Below are 18,783 nucleotides of genomic sequence, written 5' to 3' on the forward strand. Positions count from 1 at the left end.
TATTTATACGCTGTTCTTTTGCTATATGTGCAACAGGAAGTAGTTATTAATTGCTATCATAAATGTTTTGCTGCTGGTTTATTCTACAAGCTGTCTGTCTGTCTGTCTGTCTGAATGGAAGCTTGAGCTTGCATTCCCTGGCTCTGAACAAAAGGCAGAATATTGTCTTTTCATGTAGAGCACCATGCAGATCTTGGACAGAATTTCATTTTTCACAGAAAAATGGAGAAAAATGTGAAATATCCAAGCAGTGCACAGAACAGTGCCAGAGGAGGGAGAACATCCATTCATCCCAAGGTCTCCTGGGCAAAGGTGGGATGAGGTTGCAGTGCTGCACTTACATGCACCCCCCCCCAAGTTAATTATTGACAGCCGGGGCCTGCTCCAGTTCCAGTATTGTTGCTGAATGCTTAGATGGCATTGGTGCACTGGAGTGCGTTTTCCCAATTTCGTCTGTGATACAGGATGACCTCGTCCCAGGTAATCCCCCCTTTAGTAATATCCTGCCTAGAGATGTGAGGGCCTAGGAAAAAAAAGTGAAAAAATTGGGGGGTGGGGGAGGAAAAATTCAGAAAAAAATGGGAGGAAAACATTTTTTTCAATCCCCCCCCGTTTCCCCCCCCTGGGCTTTCACATCTGTAATCCTGGCTCGATTACTTCAGTGTGAAGTGTGGGTTGCCTTTGAAAAATCTTCAGAAACCTGAACTGGTTCAAGCACAACAGCTCATGGTTGGGACCCTATTACCTAGCTTGCATCTTTAAAGGAATTCCATTGGCTCCCAGTTTGTTTCTGGGTGCAATTCTAAATGCTGGTTTTAACCTTCCAAGTCCTATATGGTATAGGATGGGTTTCCTGCAGGACTCCCTGTTGGCCAGCAGACTTGCCCTCTGTTTAATTGCTTGCTGCTCTCAGCGTCTGTTGGGATTTTTAAAAATCTTGCTATTGCTTTGTATTTTACATTTGTGTGTTATGACATTTTCTGTGATTATTGTGTTTATAGTTTTGGCTTAAGCTGTCTTGAATGCTGTCTTGCAGAAAGATGGCCTTTAAATGTTATAAATGAATAAAAGGATTGGTCTATATATGGTGGCATAGCCAATGGCATGTCTTGCAGGGACTGTAGCAGCACTCCACAGCGATCTTATCAGGTAATGTGGGTGGGCTGCCCAGCCTGTGCTCTCCTGACTTGTTCCCATTGAATTATGCCACTGAGGTCTGTCTTGTAAAGTAGGTCCTCTATGAACCCCCTTTCTTTCCTCCCCAGAAATGCCGCTTTCAAGAAGACGCTGATGCTGACGACCCTCCTTCACTAGAGCATGGCTCTCCCCGGGAAGCTCCCGGCGAGTCAGCTGCCCCAGAGCTTGTGCATGTGTCTCAGAAGAGCCTCTCTCAAATTGAGAGCGTGCGTGGATTTGTTTCCCACTCTCACATTTCTCCAGTCAAGGTAGAGTGTGTGCGTGTATTGCAGAGCTTTCAGAATACGTCTCAGATTTCCAGTGAAAAGTTGCTTTCTTCTTGCCGTAAACATTTTGGGATCATTCAAAGACCTGCTGTTTTGTATTTCTTACTGGTGGGTCCTCTATGTGTGATAGCCTGGTCCTAACACTTTTGTTAATTCATTTCCTACTACTTCTCTGAAGCAAGAGTAACTGGTTCCTCCTCTTTGAGAAACACCAGGGTTCGTTATTGTGGAAAAATGCTATGTATGTGTGTTTCTGTTTACAGAGATGTTCTGTGACTGCCATGAGACCCTTGTATTACTATATTGTTGCATGCCTGCTTGGCAGCGAGTGGTTTCTTTATGGCAGGTTCTGGGAGGGAAGAAAGACCGGGACTGGCTCTCTTATTGGGGGGCGCCTGGAAAAGGCAGTTTGTTTCTGAGTGGCGGGAGGTTTCAGGCAGCGGGGGCGTAACTGTAGTTAGGGAGAGCCCTTGGTGTTGGTAGATGGGAATAGCTGAGGGGAAGAACTGAGACCTAGGTAGGAGCACCCAGGACGCCATTAGTAGTTGTCCTCTGGTGGAGATCAGAAGCGAGCCGGTGGCTAGATGGTCTGAGGGGCCGCCCTGCAGAAAGGTCTGCCAGCGGGAAGTGGCACAAGGTGGGGGTTACAATGCCAGCTAAACTGCCCAAGCAGGAGCCCAACCAGAGGAGCTTTGGGCTGTTACAGAGGCAGATGGGCCTAGTAGCTGGATTGCTGAGGTGAAGGTTTAGGGAGATTTGCCTGTGAGGAGAGCCACTTGTGGGACTGGTACCAGCAAAGGGGTCTCTGGAGCAAGCACCTTTCAAGTCCCCAAATAAGTAACAGAGTTCCCTTTTGTAAATAATATCCCCGTAATAAACCTGCATACATAGTTTAACAAGACTTGGTCGTGTCATCTCAGGCCCAAGCCTCCCATACGCTCTACTGTGTGTGTGTTCTGTGCCTTCAAGGCGATTACGACTTATGGCGACCCTATGAACCAGTGACCTCTAATATTTATTATTTATATTATTTATTTATTATTTGATTTTTATCCCACCCTTCCTCCCAGCAGGAGCCCAGTATAGTAGTATTCCGTGTGAATCATAAGAACATAAGAAGAGCCTGCTGGATCAGGCCAGTGGCCCATCTAGTCCAGCATCCTGTTCTCACAGCGGCCAACCAGGTGCCTGGGGGAAGCCACAAGCAGGACCCGAGTGCAAGAACACTCTCCCCTCCTGAGGCTTCCGGCAACTGGTTTTCAGAAGCATGCTGCCTCTGACTAGGGTGGCAGAGCACAGCTACCATGGCTAGTAGCCCTTCTTTTAAAGCCATCCAAGCTGGTGGCCATTACTGCATCTTGTGGGAGCAAATTCCATAGTTTAACTATGCGCTGAGTAAAGGAGTACTCTTCTGAACCTTTTCCAACTCTATAATATCCTTTTTGAGATGAGGCGACCAGAAATGTACACAGTATTCCAAATGCAGCCGCACCATAGATTTATACACTTGTTTATATTGAATTGCATTTGCCATTTTGCTGCCCATTCACTCAGTTTGGAGAGGTCTTTTTTGGAGTTCTTCGCAATCCCTTTTTGTTTTAACAACCCTGAACAATTTAGTGTCATCAGCAAACTTGGCCACTTCACTGCTCGCTCCTAATTCTAGGTCATTAATGAACAAGTTGAAAAGTACAGGTCCCAATACCGATCCTTGAGGGACTCCACTTTCTACAGCCCTCCATTGGGAGAACTGTCCGTTTATTCCTACTCTCTGCTTTCTGCTTCTTAACCAATTCCTTATCCACAAGAGGACCTCTCCTCTTATTCCATGACTGCTAAGCTTCCTCTAAGTACACTATGTCCACTGGATCACCTCTATCTATATGCTTGTTGACACTCTCAAAGAATTCTAATAAGTTACTGAGACAGGACTTTCCCTTGCAGAAGCCATGCTGGCTCTGCTTCAGCAAAGCTTGTTCTTCTATGTGCTTAGTTAATCTAGCTTTAATAATACTTTCTACCAGTTTTCCAGGGACAGAAGTTAAGCTAACTGGCCTGTAATTTCCGGGATCCCCTCTGGATCCCTTTTTGAATATTGGCGTTACATTTGCCATTTTCCAGTCCTCAGGCACGGAGGAGGACCTGAGGGACAAGTTACATATTTTAGTTAGCAGATCAGCCATTTCACATTTGAGTTCTTTGAGAACTCTCGGGTGGATGCCATCTGGGCCCGGTGATTTGTCAGTTTTTATATTGTCCATTAAGCCTAGAACTTCCTCTCTCGTTACCACTATTTGTCTCAGTTCCTCAGAATCCCTTCCTGCAAATGTTAGTTCCGGTTCAGGGATCTGCCCTATATCTTCCACTGTGAAGACAGATGCAAAGAATTCATTTAGCTTCTCTGCAATCTCCTTATCGTTCTTTAGTACACCTTTGACTCCCTTATCATCCAAGGGTCCAATCGCCTCCGTAGATGGCCTCCTGCTTTGAATGTATTTATAGAATTTTTTGTTGTTGGTTTTTATGTTCTTAGCAATGTGCTCCTCAAATTCTTTTTTAGCATCCCTTATTGTCTTCTTGCATTTCTTTTGCCAGAGTTTGTGTTCTTTTTTATTTTCTTCATTCGGACAAGACTTCCATTTTCTGAAGGAAGACTTTTTGCCTCTAAGAGCTTCCTTGACTTTGCTCGTTAACCATGCTGGCATCTTCTTGGCCCTGGCGGTACCTTTTCTGATCTGCGGTATGCACTCCAGTTGAGCTTCTAATATAGTGTTTTTAAACAACTTCCAAGCATTTTCGAGTGATGTGACCCTCTGGACTTTGTTTTTCAGCTTTCTTTTTACCAATCCCCTCATTTTTGTGAAGTTTCCTCTTTTGAAATCAAATGTGACCGTGTTGGATTTTCTTGGCAATTGGCCATTTACATGTATGTTTAATTTAATAGCACTGTGGTCACTGCTCCCAATCGGTTCAACAACACTTACATCTCGCACCAGGTCCCGGTCCCCACTGAGGATTAAGTCCAGAGTTGCCGTCCCTCTGGTCGGTTCCATGACCAACTGGTCTAGGGAATAGTCATTTAGAATATCTAGAAATTTTGCTTCTTTGTCATGACTGGAACACATGTGCGGCCAGTCTATGTCTGGGTAGTTGAAGTCACCCATTACTACCACATTTCCTAGTTTGGATGCTTCCTCAATTTCATATCTCATCTCCAGGTCTCCCTGAGCATTTTGATCAGGGGGACGATAGATCGTTCCCAGTATTAAGTCCCTCCTGGGGCATGGTATCACCACCCACAACGATTCTGTGGAGGAGTCTGCCTCTTTGGGGGTTTCGAGCTTGCTGGATTCAATGCCTTCTTTCACGTATAGAGCGACTCCGCCACCAATACGTCCTTCCCTGTCCTTCCGATATAGTTTATATCCAGGGATAACTGTATCCCACTGGTTTTCTCCATTCCACCAGCTCTCCGTTATGCTCACTATATCAATGCTCTCCTCTAAGACCAAGCACTCCAGTTCTGCCATCTTGGTTCGGAGGCTCCTAGCATTAGCGTACAGGCACTTGTAAGCAGTGTCTCTCTTCAAGTGTCTTTGGCACTTGTGGTTTGGCCTGTGGTAATTTTGCCCTTCTGAATTGATATCCTGTGCCCCTGCTCTCACAATGCCTACTTCTAGGCCTACTGCTTTTAAAATTTCATCATTTCTTTGTTCTTTATCCCAGGGGGGAGGTTTACTCCGAACCGGACCTTCCACAGCTCCTGTCGAGTTTTCCCCCTCAGTCAGTTTAAAAGCTGCTCTGCCACCTTTTTAATTTTAAGTGCCAGCAGTCTGGTTCCATTCTGGTTCAAGTGGAGCCCGTCCCTTTTGTACAGGCCCGGCTTGTCCCAAAATGTTCCCCAGTGCCTAACAAATCCAAACCCTTCCACCCGACACCATCGTCTTATCCACGCATTGAGACTGCAAAGCTGTGCCTGTCTGGCTGGTCCTGTGCGTGGAACCGGTAGCATTTCAGAGAAAGCCACCTTGGAGGTCCTGGGTTTCAGCATCCTACCTAGGAACCTAAATTTTGCTTCCAGGACCTCACGGCTGCATTTCCCCATGTCGTTGGTGCCAACGTGCACCACGACCACTGACTCCTCCCCAGCACTGTCTACCAAACTATCTAAACGACGGGCGATATCCGCAACCTTCGCACCAGGCAGGCAAATCACCTTGCGGTCTACACGCCCATCACACACCCCACTGTCTATGTTCCTAATGATCGAATCACCCACTACAAGGATCCCTCCACCCCCTGGAGATATATCCTCGGCACGAGAGGATAGCTGCTCATAGTATAGTTCTTCAATGTATTGCTTCCATCTTCCTTTTATTTCATCTTGGTCAGTCAGTGAGTTCCCCTGTTGATTCAGCATCCCTACTCTTGGTTTAAATTTCCTTTTAATTTCTCTAATCTTTTGGAATAGGGCTCTTGTTCTACCTTTTTGGTTGTCCTCTTCTATTTCTATACAATAACGATTGTAATAGTTCTCTTTGTCCCTACATACTAGTCGCTGTATTATTGCATTTAGGGTTCTGACTGTGTGTCTATCTCCTTTTGCTTCTTTCCTTCTTTCTTTAACCATTTTAAGAGTTTTGTCAGTCATCCATTGAGGTCTTTCTTTTTAACTAGAGGTATTGTCTTTTTGCATTCTTCCCTGATAATGTCTCTGACTTCAATCCATAGTTCTTCTGGTTCTCTGTCAACTAAGTTTAAAGCCTCAAACCTGTTCCTTATTTGATCTTTATATTCTTCTGGGATGTTATTTAAATTGTATTTTGGCATTATGAGTGTTTTGCTGTTCTTCTTTAGCTTTACTCTGATGTTTGATAAGACCCGTTCATGATCTCTACCGCAGTCTGCTCCTGGTCTTATTTTTGCTGAAAATATGGAACTTCTCCATCTTCTGCTACCAATTATATAATCAATTTGATTCCTATATTGACCATTTGGTGATGTCCATGTGTACAGTTGTCTTTTTGGTTGCTCAAAAAATGTGTTAGCAAGAAAGAAATCTGTGGCTTCACAGAATTCAATAAGTCTTTCTCCTGCTTCATTTTGTCTCCTAAGCCCCATTTCCTCACAGTTCCTAATTCTTCTCTGTTCCCTACTTTTGCATTCCAGTCCCCCATGATTATCAGCACATCTTGTTTTGGTGTGTGATCAATTTCTTCCTGTACTTCTGTGTAAAATCTCTCCAATTCTTCTTCTGTGTTTGCCATTGGAGCATAGACTTGGATGATGGTTATATTAATAGGTTTCCTGTTTAATCTCATTGATATCACTCACTCAGACCTTGTGTTATAGCTCCTAATTGCTTTTGCTACATCAGTTCTCACTATTAAAGCAACCCCATTTCTTCTTAATTTCTCATTTCCTGCATAAAATACTTTGTGGTTGCCTGATTGAAAATGTCCCATTCCCATCCATTTTAATTCACTCACACCAAGTATTGTAATGTTGATGCATCCCATTTCTTGCTTGACAATTAGTAACTTTCCCTGGTTCATGCTTCTCACATTCCATGTTCCTATTGTGTGTGTCATACAACTCCAGACTCTCCTTTTGCATCTGTGCGCATCAGCCTCTGGGCTTCCTTTCGGCTTTGACCCAGCTGTGTCATTAGTCACAGCGCTACTCGTACTTGTCCTTTGTTCTTCCCCAGTAGCTTGATGAATGACTTCTGACCTGGGGGTCTTATCTTCCAGCACTATCTTGTGTTGCATTTTGGATACTGTATTCATAGGGTTTTTGTGGTAAGAGGTATTCAGAGGTGGTTTACCATTGCCTTCCTCTGAGTCTGGATGCATCTTAGTCTGGTGTCTCAGCTTTGACCATTCCGCCTTGGGTGCGTCTAGCCTCTTGGTCTAGACTTCTGACAGCATTGCTCTCAGCTTCTTCGACACTCTCAAACCCCCTCACCACATTAAGGTGTGCATCCTAGAGGAGGATTTGAAAAATATTGAAAATATAGTATATTGAAAAATCATATCAGAGAATATTATTGAATCTACAGCTTTCACTAATTCTTGGAAGGGGTCCCTTAAAAGGATCTGACCAGTTTCTTTAATATTACTTTTATAGGTGAAGGTATTGACTGACTATTATTTTATTAGGAAAAAAAAGGGGGGGGAACCCCAGGATGACGAAAGACCAACGTGGGTGAATGATGATCAATAATCTTTTTTATTGAGAACGTTATAAAATATATGCCCGACGCGTTTCGGTTGGATGAATTCCAGCCTTCATCAGGGGCTATAATACAAACCACAAATATGATATCTTTGTTATTTGGTGTTTCGTACAAAATCAATCCAGAGCAGTGTTTTGTATTTCTGTATTACAGCCCCTGATGAAGGCTGGAATTCATCCAAACGAAACGCGTTGGGCACATATTTTATAACGTTCTCATTAAACAAGATTATTGATCATCTTTCACCCACATTGGTCTTTCATCATCCTGGGGTGTCCCCCCCCCTTTTTTCTTTCTTTCTGCCGATTTGGATGCCTTCCACTCCCCTCTCCTCTTTTTCATTATTTTATTAGATCTGCTTCTCTTAGCAAGCATGAATGGAGCAAACCCAACAAATTTCATTGAAACAAATGCTGCCTGGTTCACATCTGCCACAGTTGTCTATAGGCTGCTGGTGAGCCTGACCATGTTTTAATGTATTTTTGAAAACAATAAAATCATGCGATGTAGCCACAAATGCATTATGCTTGCTTTGCAGGTCTTAGCTTATGGGTAAGCTTTTCCAGCAATCCTGTGTACGTGGCTCCCCAAAGCTCTTTCCATGTCCTGGCTATAATTACCCTGGCTTGTAGTGAGCAAATGGCTCATTAGGTCTTTATTCATTAAATCCACATTTTGGCCTTTAAACAAATTTAGAAGGGCTAATTGAGATGTTGTTTGAACATTTTGTCTATTTTTTTTGTGATTTCCAAGAAAACTATGTTCCTGAAATCCTACATTTTGCCTCTCCAAAGTTTATTTTGGTGGTGGTGGTGAACTGTGTGGCTGGTGGGAGTGGGCTGCACTGCTGCCACTGAGGAGGCAGAGGAGCCCGCTGGCCATGGCAGTGGTATGTGGCTAGCTGCACCCGAGGGGGGGTGTCTCTCCGTCGGGGTATGTGTGCTGTCTGCTGTTTCTTTGTGCTGTTGTGCCTGCCTGGGCTTTGTACCATGTAGCTTGCTTCCTTGTGCATGATGTGTGGGTGGAGGTGGTGGTCCATGGGGCTGTTCGGGCTGATTATGATCAGAGTGCACTTTGGGTGCTGGTGGGCCACGTGCATTTGTTTATGGTGTTGTGAATTGTCTGTGTTGTTGATTGGCCAAGCATATGGGATGGGCATGCCTGCTGGGTGTGTTAGGATTGGCTGCTGCTGGGGGAATTGCTGTGGATGCCATGGGCTTGTGTTCATAGAATCATAGAATAGTAGTGTTGGAAGGGGCCTATAAGGCCATCAAGTCCAACCCCCTGCTCAATGCAGGAATCCAAATCAAAGCATTCCCGACAGATGGCCGTCCAGCTGCCTCTTGAACGCCTCCAGTGTCGGAGATCCCACTACCTCTCCAGGTAATTGGTTCCATTGTTGTATGGCTCTAACAGGAAGTTTTTCCTGATGTCCAGTCGAAATCTGGCTTCCTGCATCTTGAGCCCATTATTCCGTGTCCTGCACTCTGGGACGATCGAGAAGAGATCCCGGCCCTCCTCTCTGTGACAACCTTTCATGTACTTGAAGAGCGCTAGTGTTAAGGACTTCCGCTCAGCTTGTGCAATTTCCCCAGCTGCAGCCTCTCCTGGCCACCACCAAGCAGAGTTTGGATGCAGCGGGTCTTGCAATGGCAGATTCCTGGTGGCTGTGCCTCCTGGCGGATTCCCAGCTTTCTTTACTATGAAGTTGGACCCCCTAAGGTAGCTAACAAACAGAATTTAAATCATAAAGAAAATATCTGTAGTTAAAAATTAATTTAAAAAATTGAAGTACTAGTGGCAAACCAGTATCAGTATATCTGACCCACACCAGTGATCCCTGTAGGTGCAGGTTTAACTCCCCTCATATCAGTGACACACACACTTTTATTAGGAAAAACACAGAGGGAAGAGGAATATGTTCCTGTCAGCTCACCCAGTCAGTCCCACAGCTCTCTTAGGAGAAGGTGTGGGTAGAGAACTCACAGATATTACAAAAGAGAGTCCCTAGTCCTGCTGAAGGAACAGTGCCCCTGTGAAGGGAGGTGCCTTTTGCTGCCACGGAGAGGATATAGACAGGCATTAGGACCAGCAGCAATAGAAACCACAGCAAGAAGCCCACAGCCTCCTTAGGAGCTCAGTGCAGGAGCAGAGCACCGAGACAGTAAACAAGAGGGAAATCTTGTGGTGGGGAAAGCTGATACAAGAAACTCCCAAATATAATTTTTGAAAACCATCACAGCAATAACAAGTGCACTGATATTGCTATGAGTTGCTATCATTGCGGTAGGATTATTATGTTTTGTTGCTATCCATGCTGTGAATTGATGCAATCATATTTAAAGGATTCTGTCAAAGGTCTTCAGCAGAAGATTAAAATAGATTTATGTGATGGTTTATTACACTTATTATTACTACCGTTAAAAAATTTCCCCTTAAAAATTCACTTTGCAATCACAAAGTTATACCTGTTTGCCAAAATGAATGTAAATATTGTATTATCTTGATTAGGAAAAGAGAACCTAATTTTATATTCTTTCTGACTTGTATATTCTTTGCTTCATTAAGTGTATATGTGATGCATTTTCAGCGGGAAGTTTTAATTAAAATTCTCTACAAAAATTGATTAAAAGTACAAAAAGTACCACGTGGGATCTCTTTTGCTCCATTGTATGGTTTGGCTTTAACTTTCAGAACTTTAGGAGCTATGAGGGCATTAATGGGGGTATTTGAGATAATATGGAAATATAAAAAATGTGAAGAAACTCATCAGCCTTTTCAATAAGTCCTTAAAATAACCCTGCATGTCTAGTTAACCGGTCTGCTTCATCATAACAAGACATGGAACCAGCCTCTTGGGTTGGTTGGCTCTTAGAGGACAGGACTGAGCATGTGCTGCACTCTCTTTGCATCTGAGTGAAAGCGGAATGATTTATTTATTTATTATTTAATCTATATCCTGCCCTTTCTCCCAGCAGGAGCCCACGGCGGCAAACAAAAGCAGTAAAAACACTTTAGAATAGCATAAAAACAGACCTTAAAAAAGCCTCAGGAGGGGAGAGTGTTCTTGCACTCGGGTCCTGCTTGCGGGCTTCCCCCAGGCACCTGGTTGGCCACTGTGAGAACAGGATGCTGGACGAGATGGGCCACTGGCCTGATCCAGCAGGCTCTTCTTATGTTCTTATGTTCTTAAAACAACTTTAAAAACATACTTTAAAAACATCTTAAATAAAAAGGGTTAAAAAACATTGTTTAGAAAAAAATGTCTTTAAAAAATATATTAAAAGCAATTCCAACACAGACGCAGAAAGAAATTGAACCCCCCCACCCCCACCCCCTTGAATCTCCTGAGAGGCCAGTGGCTGATCTGTTCCTTTCCAACATCACCACCTAGTGGCTCTTACCATTCTGAAAAGAAATGCATTGCGAAAGGTTTCTTTTTATTGGGACAATCGTAGATGAAAGTTCAAATTCCTCAGCCAGCCAGCCAGCACCGCCACCCCCAAAAAAAGTACTGAGGGGTCTGCATCTGGCAGTGGAAGGCAAATGAAGGATGTTGGCTACTGTGCTGACACACCCTGAGCCACTGTTCAGAGGCTGCTTCTCCCTCTTCTTTCGTGGCGTTTGGAGACCTGCTCTGACCATTTTTCCTCTGGGCTGGTTCAAGTAAGAACTGGTCAGTGTGCATCTATGTCAGTGCAAGATTTGGATTCTGCCACTGACTATGTGCTATTTCCAAATTGTAACACCACATTCCCTTCTCCCACATCTGCAAGGACCATGGCTGAGTGGCAGTGTGTCTGCTTTGCATGCAGAAGGTCCCAGGTTCAATCCCCAATTACTTCTTCACACAGTGCATAGTTAAACTATAGAATTCACTCCCACAGGCAGCAGTGATGGCCACCAACTTGAATGGCTTTAAAAGAAGATTAGACAAATTCATGGAGGATAAAGCTATCAATGGCTACTAGCCATGATGGCTGTGCTCTGCCACCACAGTCCAAGGCAGTATGCTTCCGAATACCAGTTGCCGGAAGCTGCAGGAGGTGAGAGTGCTCTTGCACTCGAATCCTGCTTGTGGGCGTCCCATAGGCAACAGGATGCCAGACTAGATGGGTCCCCTTTGGCCTGATCCAGCAGGCTCTTCTCCAGGTAGGGTTGGGAAAGGCGTCTGCTTGAATCCTGGAAAGCTGCTGTCAGTCAGTATGGACAATAGTGAGCCAGATGGACCAATGGTCTGGCTTAATATATGGCAGCTTTCTGTGTTCCTTTAACAAAAAAGGAAACTGGCTGCGTAAGAGAGTGATGGAATGGAGCTACAGTTTGGCAGAATTTGTCTCCCAACAGATACCGGGGCAATTGAAGTCCCCCATTACTACTACATCATGCCTCGTCGAAACACTGGCAGTTTCCTTTTCAAGGGTTTCATCCTCGTCTTCTCCTTGATTGGTTGGTGAGTAGTAGACTCCAACCACCATGTTCCTTTTTATTCCTTTCCCGATTTATTTTAATCCAGATTCTCTTGGAGCTCTCTGGATAGCTCATCTTCCTGTATTTCTGTGCAGGGATGTATATTTTTAACATATATCGTGACTCTGCCTCCCTTTCTGTTCCTTCTGTTCTTTTTGGACAGGTTATATTCTTCAATTGGTGTATTTCAGTCATGGGAGTCATCCCACCAAGTTTCAGTTATACCTATCATGTTGTATTTACCCTTCTGTATTAAGAGTTCAACTTCTTCCTCTTCATTTCCGCTGCTCTGAAGTTACATAAAGATTGTGTCAGTTCTGGTGTTGTATATTCTACCAACCATGCATTTTGCACTGTCCAAAAGAGTACTGGGAAGTATCTCAAAACAGTGAAAGCATTTCCGTGAGCCCAAGAGACCTTTGGACTGGCTTGTAGAACTGTACTCTACCTGCCTGCCCACCCATCCCGGTAGCATTCAGTGACCATGTTTGGAAAACCATATCTCAGTTAAAAAAGCTCGCAGCCCCCTGGGAGCCTTCTGTTAACTATAGATTTCTGTTTTGTCTGAATTGAAAAACTATGATTAACAGATTTGGAAGAAGCCAAGACTTTAAGCCATGGTTTTGAGAAACCTATTTGGACTGAATGGGAAGCTATTCTTAATGTAAAAATTCCTGGGGTGAAGTAGCTGTTTGTGTCTCCAGAAGCCTATTCATACTTTGTCTTATCCAGCCGAGATCTGATTATACATCTGAAGCTATACAGTTACATGTTTCAGGAGAGTCAGCTGGAAGTAGGAAAGTGGCCACTGGGCTAGTTCAAGCCTCTTGCATGAGCTTAAGTAGCTCTTGGCATTTTAATCTCATTAATGACTTTGAGGAGATGATAGAAAGTCCATTTACATAAAAAAACCAAATACCTATAGAATACTCTATATTCATTCTAAATTATCTGAACAGTTTCTTTCAAGCATCAGCTGACTAGAATTATATACACACACATAGACCTTCAGTCTGTGGGACAGTTTATGGAGTTAGATGAGCAAAAAGCAGGAGGAACATCCTTATTCCAGGTCGGATCTTTGGCCCATCTAGATCAGTATTCTCTAAACCAAATGGCTTTCAGGATTTCAGGCAGGAGTTGCCTACTGAGAGATGCCAGGGATTGAACTTGAGTTTTTTTGCGTTCACTGCATGTGCTCTGTCACTGAGTGATGGGTCTTCTGGAGAGGGAAGCTTGTAAATAAGATGGAAAGTGCAAGGCCTTACAATGATGGGCAATAGCCCAACAGCAAATGAATCTCTGGAGAACCTTTATTATTTGGAAGTCAGAATTGAAAGTCGAACCCCTTCATCTCTGTAGGAGAATCTTGGGTTTCATTTCTTGGTCGCTCTGTAGTACAATGGAACATTTTGACACTGGTTATTTATTTATTTAATTTGTATCCTGCCCTTCCTCCCAGCAGGAGCCCAGGGCGGCAAACAAAGCACTAAAACACTTTAAAACATCATAAAAACAGATCTTAAAATACATTAAAACAAAACAGCATTAAAAACATTTTTAAAAAACAACCTTAAAAAAGGGTTAAAAACATTATTAAAAAACATATTAAACAATTCTGACACAGATGCAGACTGGGATAGGTCTCAACTTCAAAGTCTTGTTGAAAGAGGAAAGTCTTCAAAAGGTGCCGAAAAGATAGCAGAGATGGCGCCTGCCTAATATTCAAAGGGAGGTTATATAAAAAAATGTATGTATTAGGGTTTCCAGGTGTCTAGTTTTTACCCACAGACTCTGGATTTTTGGGGTCCTCTCCAGGTGAGTCAGCTTAGTCTCTGGTCTCTCAGCTTTCATTAAAAAAAGTTTCTAGGTGGTCTGGTTCTTGAGATATGCATCAAAATGTCAGCCCCCCCAACTTCCATGAAATGATCTCTTAGCTGGCTGCTTTAACCCCACCCTTTCAGGTTTGTAGCCAATAAGTGAAGTCAGGGTTGTGATTGACAAGGGATTTCTGGGCCTCCAGGCAGTACCTAGACTCCATTGCAGAGGTAGAAAACTATTGTTTTTTCTGGCTCATCTGAAAATCTCATGAATTGAGTAAGTATATAGCTTTCAGCAGTACCAAAACTCTTTTTCTCTCTTGCGTTCAGGAATCAAACAAGTTCAAATTTTGCTGTGCTGTTGAGGAGGGCAGGGTTTTGAAAACCTTCCCAATATAAAGCTTTGATCCAATACTTGCTTTTCTGGGAGTAAAGCTGCATGCTAATCCCACATACCCAGAGTAAACCCCATTGAATTCAATAGGACTTACTTTTGAGTAGACATGGTTAGGATTGTGCTGTAAGTTAATGGGACTTTTGAGTGAACATTACAAAGGATTGTGTTTACATTGGGTGGGCAGGTACATAAAGGTGCCTTATTCCAGCTCTGGCTGGTTAACTGACTACAACAAAACTGGGCCTTCCCATCACATTCATTATTATTATTTATTAAATTTATATCCCACCCTTCCTCTCAGAAGGAGCCTAGTGCAGCAATTCATACCTTATTGACCTCCAGATTGGACTTCAGCAATGTTCTCTACTGGGCTGCCATCATCATCAAATGCTGCAGCCAGGTTGCCAATGGGGATCAGGTGCTTTGATTCTATCATACCAATTTTGTGTAATCCACAGTTCCTGCCGTTTTGTCTCCAGGCTCAATTCAAGATGCTACTCATGACCTTTTAAACATCATAGGATGTGGGCACCTCCGGGGCTTCCTCCTTTTGTGCATTCCTCCTTGCATGCTCCAATCGTCATTGTGAGGCATGGCTGATGGCAACTTGGGCTAGAACATTCTCTGTGCTGGTGCCCACCCTGCCAAGGAAAGTTTGTCAGGCAGGCTCTCTCATTAAATGGTCTCAGGTGGTTGATCAATGTGTGAGTGTTTGAAAAGGCATTTGGTGATTTATTTTTCTGGTACTTGACAATATTCAAATTATTACTTTATTTTTGTGGTTCTTGTGATTAGGTTTAACATGTGGGTTGTTATAAATTTAAAATGCTGTTCTGGCATCTTAACTTGTTAGTTGTCTTGTGTTCTTCAGAAAAGAGGCGGGAACAGTATTTTAAAATGAAAATAAAATACAGGAAGTGGGGCTGGGGCTGGCTTAATCTGGAGAAGAGAAGACATGTAAGCTGCAGATGCCTGAAGGTGTTGTCCATTGGAGGGTGGGTATCCACTGCGAGAGTGATTGCCACGCAGCAGCAGCTGCTACAGGTGGAATAGCAGGAAGAGCGTGAGGGGGTGGAGTGTTGGGCAGGCTGTTTCCAGGTCATTGTTGAAGGTCCTAAAGAGAAAGTTGGACCACAAAGGACGGGAAGAAAGGGGAAGAGCCCCGTAGTAGAGCACTCCACATGGGCAGGGAAAGCTGCTGGTAGTCACTTAAGGCAAAACTGAGCTGAATGGATCAATTGGGCTGATACTTTCTTTAAAAGTTTTTTATTTTATTTTCAAAATAAACAAAATGCAAACATAACCAACAAAATATTATATGTAGATCATAATCGTATTGCTTGTAAAGATTACATTTTGCTTATCCATAGTGAATTATTAACATAATTTTAATTCATACATTAATACTGTTCCCTTTCTTTTCCTTTCCTGAAGGATTGTTGAATATCATTCGTGTCCTTTCATTTATTGGGCCATTTAATACTAGTGCCATATCCATGTATATGCCGTTGGCAGGGGAGTCCTTATATCTTGTAATTTTATATAATTGATAAAATCATTCCGTACTGAAATGAAATTAGCCCCTTTACTGTGTCCTCTTGCTCTCTTTAAATTATCTGTTAGTTTTTTGAGTAGAGCTATATCCCATACTGATCTGATTCTGTGTAAGGCAGATCCTTATTTTCCTAAGAGCTGACATTTTCTTGAACCTGTCATGTACCCATCACTAGAGATGGAAGAAGTTGCACAGTCCTTTTGGCATGGATAGTTAATTCCTGCATCTGGCAGGGCCTGTATGGAACCTGCAAGGCCTCATCCAGGGCCGTCAGGCGTGACTTGGCTGAGATACCAAGTGAAGCAACTGAACAAGCCCTGTGGTTTTATTGCCAGCTCATTTTGATCTCTTTTGTTAAGTCCCCTCTCTTTTTGCTGTGGCACCTCATTTTTGGAATCTGTCTCTCTCCCTCTATGTCCCTTCACAGGGCCGTTACATCACCTTGAAAAAAAGTGGGTGAGGGTGGGTTGAGACAGGGGCTGCTGCCGCCGCTGCTGAAGGCTTTTCCTCCAGGTGCTTTATTTGGACTTAATTTCTTTTTCCCTAAGACGTGCACCACCCTCTCTGGTTTCAGTTTCTTTTCCTCCTGTGCCATGTGGGGTGTGTGTTTCTCTGTCTTATGTGGCTGGCCTGCAGGCAGGAACCGTCCACTTGGTGGTCCTGGGTAGAGATGCTGTTTGTTGGTTTACTATGGGGTGGAGGAAAAGGTGTGACTTGGATCTCATTTTAAACTGCTGTAGCTGCCAACTTCTCTCACTGTGATCTCTGGGGGCTGCACCCCCCTCAAATGTACGAGAACCTAAATCTGCTTCATTGGCTGCTGGGACAAGCCACGTGTGATTTAAAAGGTTTGTTCAGTGGCTTAAAAAGGGCTTCTGGTGTGTGTGTGTGTTTAAAATGCTTAAATATTAATAGCGAGGTGGCCATTAGGAGGTGTATTGGTGGCGCCTGCTCTATCACTTTTGAGAGTGGCTGCAAGCAGTCACAAGGCCCCTCAGGCTTTCTAGCACAGGCTGTGATGATGATTCGCTCCGGGTGTTTTTTCCACCCGCCCAGTGTGTTGTATCAGGCGTCCCCAGAGAGAATCTGTTGTCTGATACTGGCAGCATCCTGTCTACCTGCTAAGAGGCCTTGTTCCCTGAATTCCACTCTGCCTGGCTGGCTGCTAACAAAAGAATGAGGTTTTTGATCTTGGCAGACCTTGGGAATAGGAAATAGCCAAGAAGGTAGCAGAATTGCCCCTTTGCGCTCTAGCCATGAAAGTGTGTCCTTGGAGGGAGTAACAGGTGCAGCAAGAATCTGGCGAGTGCAGAGATGGAGGCAGCGAGCTGGCCTGGAAACAAACGGGAGTGAGTGAGGCTGCCTCCTTTCTTTTCCCGAGTGATGCAGCTGTAATCCTGCCTGCCGTTTGGCTGATCGTTCACTGCTCAGCAGCTGACAGGGAAACGCGCCTGCCTGCCTGCCTGCCTGCCTGACAGACAGCCACCTGCAGGGCTGAAGAGATGAATTACATTTTTGGAAACAACACCCTCCTCTACTCACGTGCCAGTCGGGGCGGCAACTCTGGATCTGGCCATACATCGGGGGGTGCTAAGCAGAAGCTGTGGACGGCAAAGAAAGGCTTGGGGGGGGCACTGCCTTCTGACGAGGCAGAGCCTTCGTGCTGGCAGCAGATTGTCCCCTTCTTCACACGCAGGCCACGCTTCTTCTTTGACTGTGTTTCGGTTGCTGCCAGCTCCAGCCAGGTAAAGTGTCATTTGTCAGAAAGGCTGTCTCTGCAACTGGGCATGGAGGGTGGCCGGCGGGCAGGCGGGCAGCCATTTATAGAACTGTGTTGGATCTGGGAGTTGAATCTCCGTTCACAGCTGCCGGGATTAGAGCAGCATGAGAAGAACGAATATTACACTTAGCCTCATAGGTGCCTGGCTCTGGGTATATTAAAAACTTGCATTAATACCAGCTGGTGCCTGAACACTTCTTCGGACCTGCTGCATAAATACGGATTTTGTCGCAAATGCAAAATAATGTTCAGTCAAGCAGTGTTCTGAGTTCTGTGGGTGAGTGGGTGTGTTGTGAGGACAGAAGTGCTGGAACTGGGTGGCCTTGTTTGGTTGGGTGGGCTGTGTTGCCTTAGAGTGAACTGTCACGGCGTCTGGGTGGACACAGCTGAGGTTTTCGACCATGAAGGGCCCTCAGGAGGCCTGGAGAGACGAAGGAAGAGAGCAAGTTGAAAGGCGTATCTGAATGGAAGGCCAGTGGGCTTCTCCTTCGCCACGCCCCGAGACATGATCTAGTCAGAAGGGCGTCTAGTTCAGTATCCCATTCTTTGGGGAATGGGGAGGGGAGTACTCTCTTCCCAGAGTAATTATCCAACTTTGGAAAACTTCCAAGGGATGAGGTTCCACAGCTTTCCATCGCAGCATTGGCTCCTGGACTGCTCTGAGAGTTATGAAGAAATTTTGGGCTGTTTCCTTCCTGTAATTCAAACACCTTACTCTTGTGTTGTTTCCTCTCTTGATAGACATAGCTTCCTGCTTGTCTTTGAATTCTTTGCCAATATTTGGCCCCACATGCTCCCCTGTGGCCTCTTTTCAGCCTTTACTTGAAAAATGGAAATGGGCTGCCTTCAAGTTGATCCCGACTTACGGCAACTCTACGAATAGGGTTTTCCTGATAAGCAGTATTCAGAGGGGGTTTACCATTGCCTCCCTCTGCGGCTAGTCCTCCCCAGGTGGCCAGGGCCTGCTCAGCTTGCCACAGCTGCACAAGCCAGCCCCTTCCTTGTTTGCCACTGCCAGCTGGGGGAGCAACTGGGCTCCTTGGGACTATGCCGTTTGCCC

The 18,783-nt window shown here is 44.5% G+C and overlaps 1 protein-coding gene across 16 annotated transcripts in view; it reads left to right on the forward strand.

Annotated features, from left to right (window-relative positions):
- DLG1 (discs large MAGUK scaffold protein 1) overlaps positions 1–18,783 on the forward strand; it is a 182,781-nt gene that overhangs the window by 16,365 nt on the left and 147,633 nt on the right. For 12 of the 16 annotated variants that reach the window (XM_061637659.1, XM_061637660.1, XM_061637656.1 and 9 more), the window contains exon 4: positions 1,266–1,445. The exons of 1 other annotated variant lie outside the window; for it this stretch is intronic. In XM_061637659.1, the coding sequence (XP_061493643.1) occupies positions 1,266–1,445 (180 nt within the window). Of the gene's footprint in view, positions 1–1,265; positions 1,446–17,096; positions 17,689–18,783 lie in introns of those variants that run through there. 3 more of the 16 variants (XM_061637668.1, XM_061637670.1, XM_061637671.1) reach the window with 3 other exon arrangements.

The sequence above is a fragment of the Rhineura floridana genome, chromosome 7 (genome assembly GCF_030035675.1).
Source record: "Rhineura floridana isolate rRhiFlo1 chromosome 7, rRhiFlo1.hap2, whole genome shotgun sequence".
In the NCBI taxonomy this organism is placed as follows: Eukaryota; Metazoa; Chordata; class Lepidosauria; order Squamata; family Rhineuridae; genus Rhineura; species Rhineura floridana.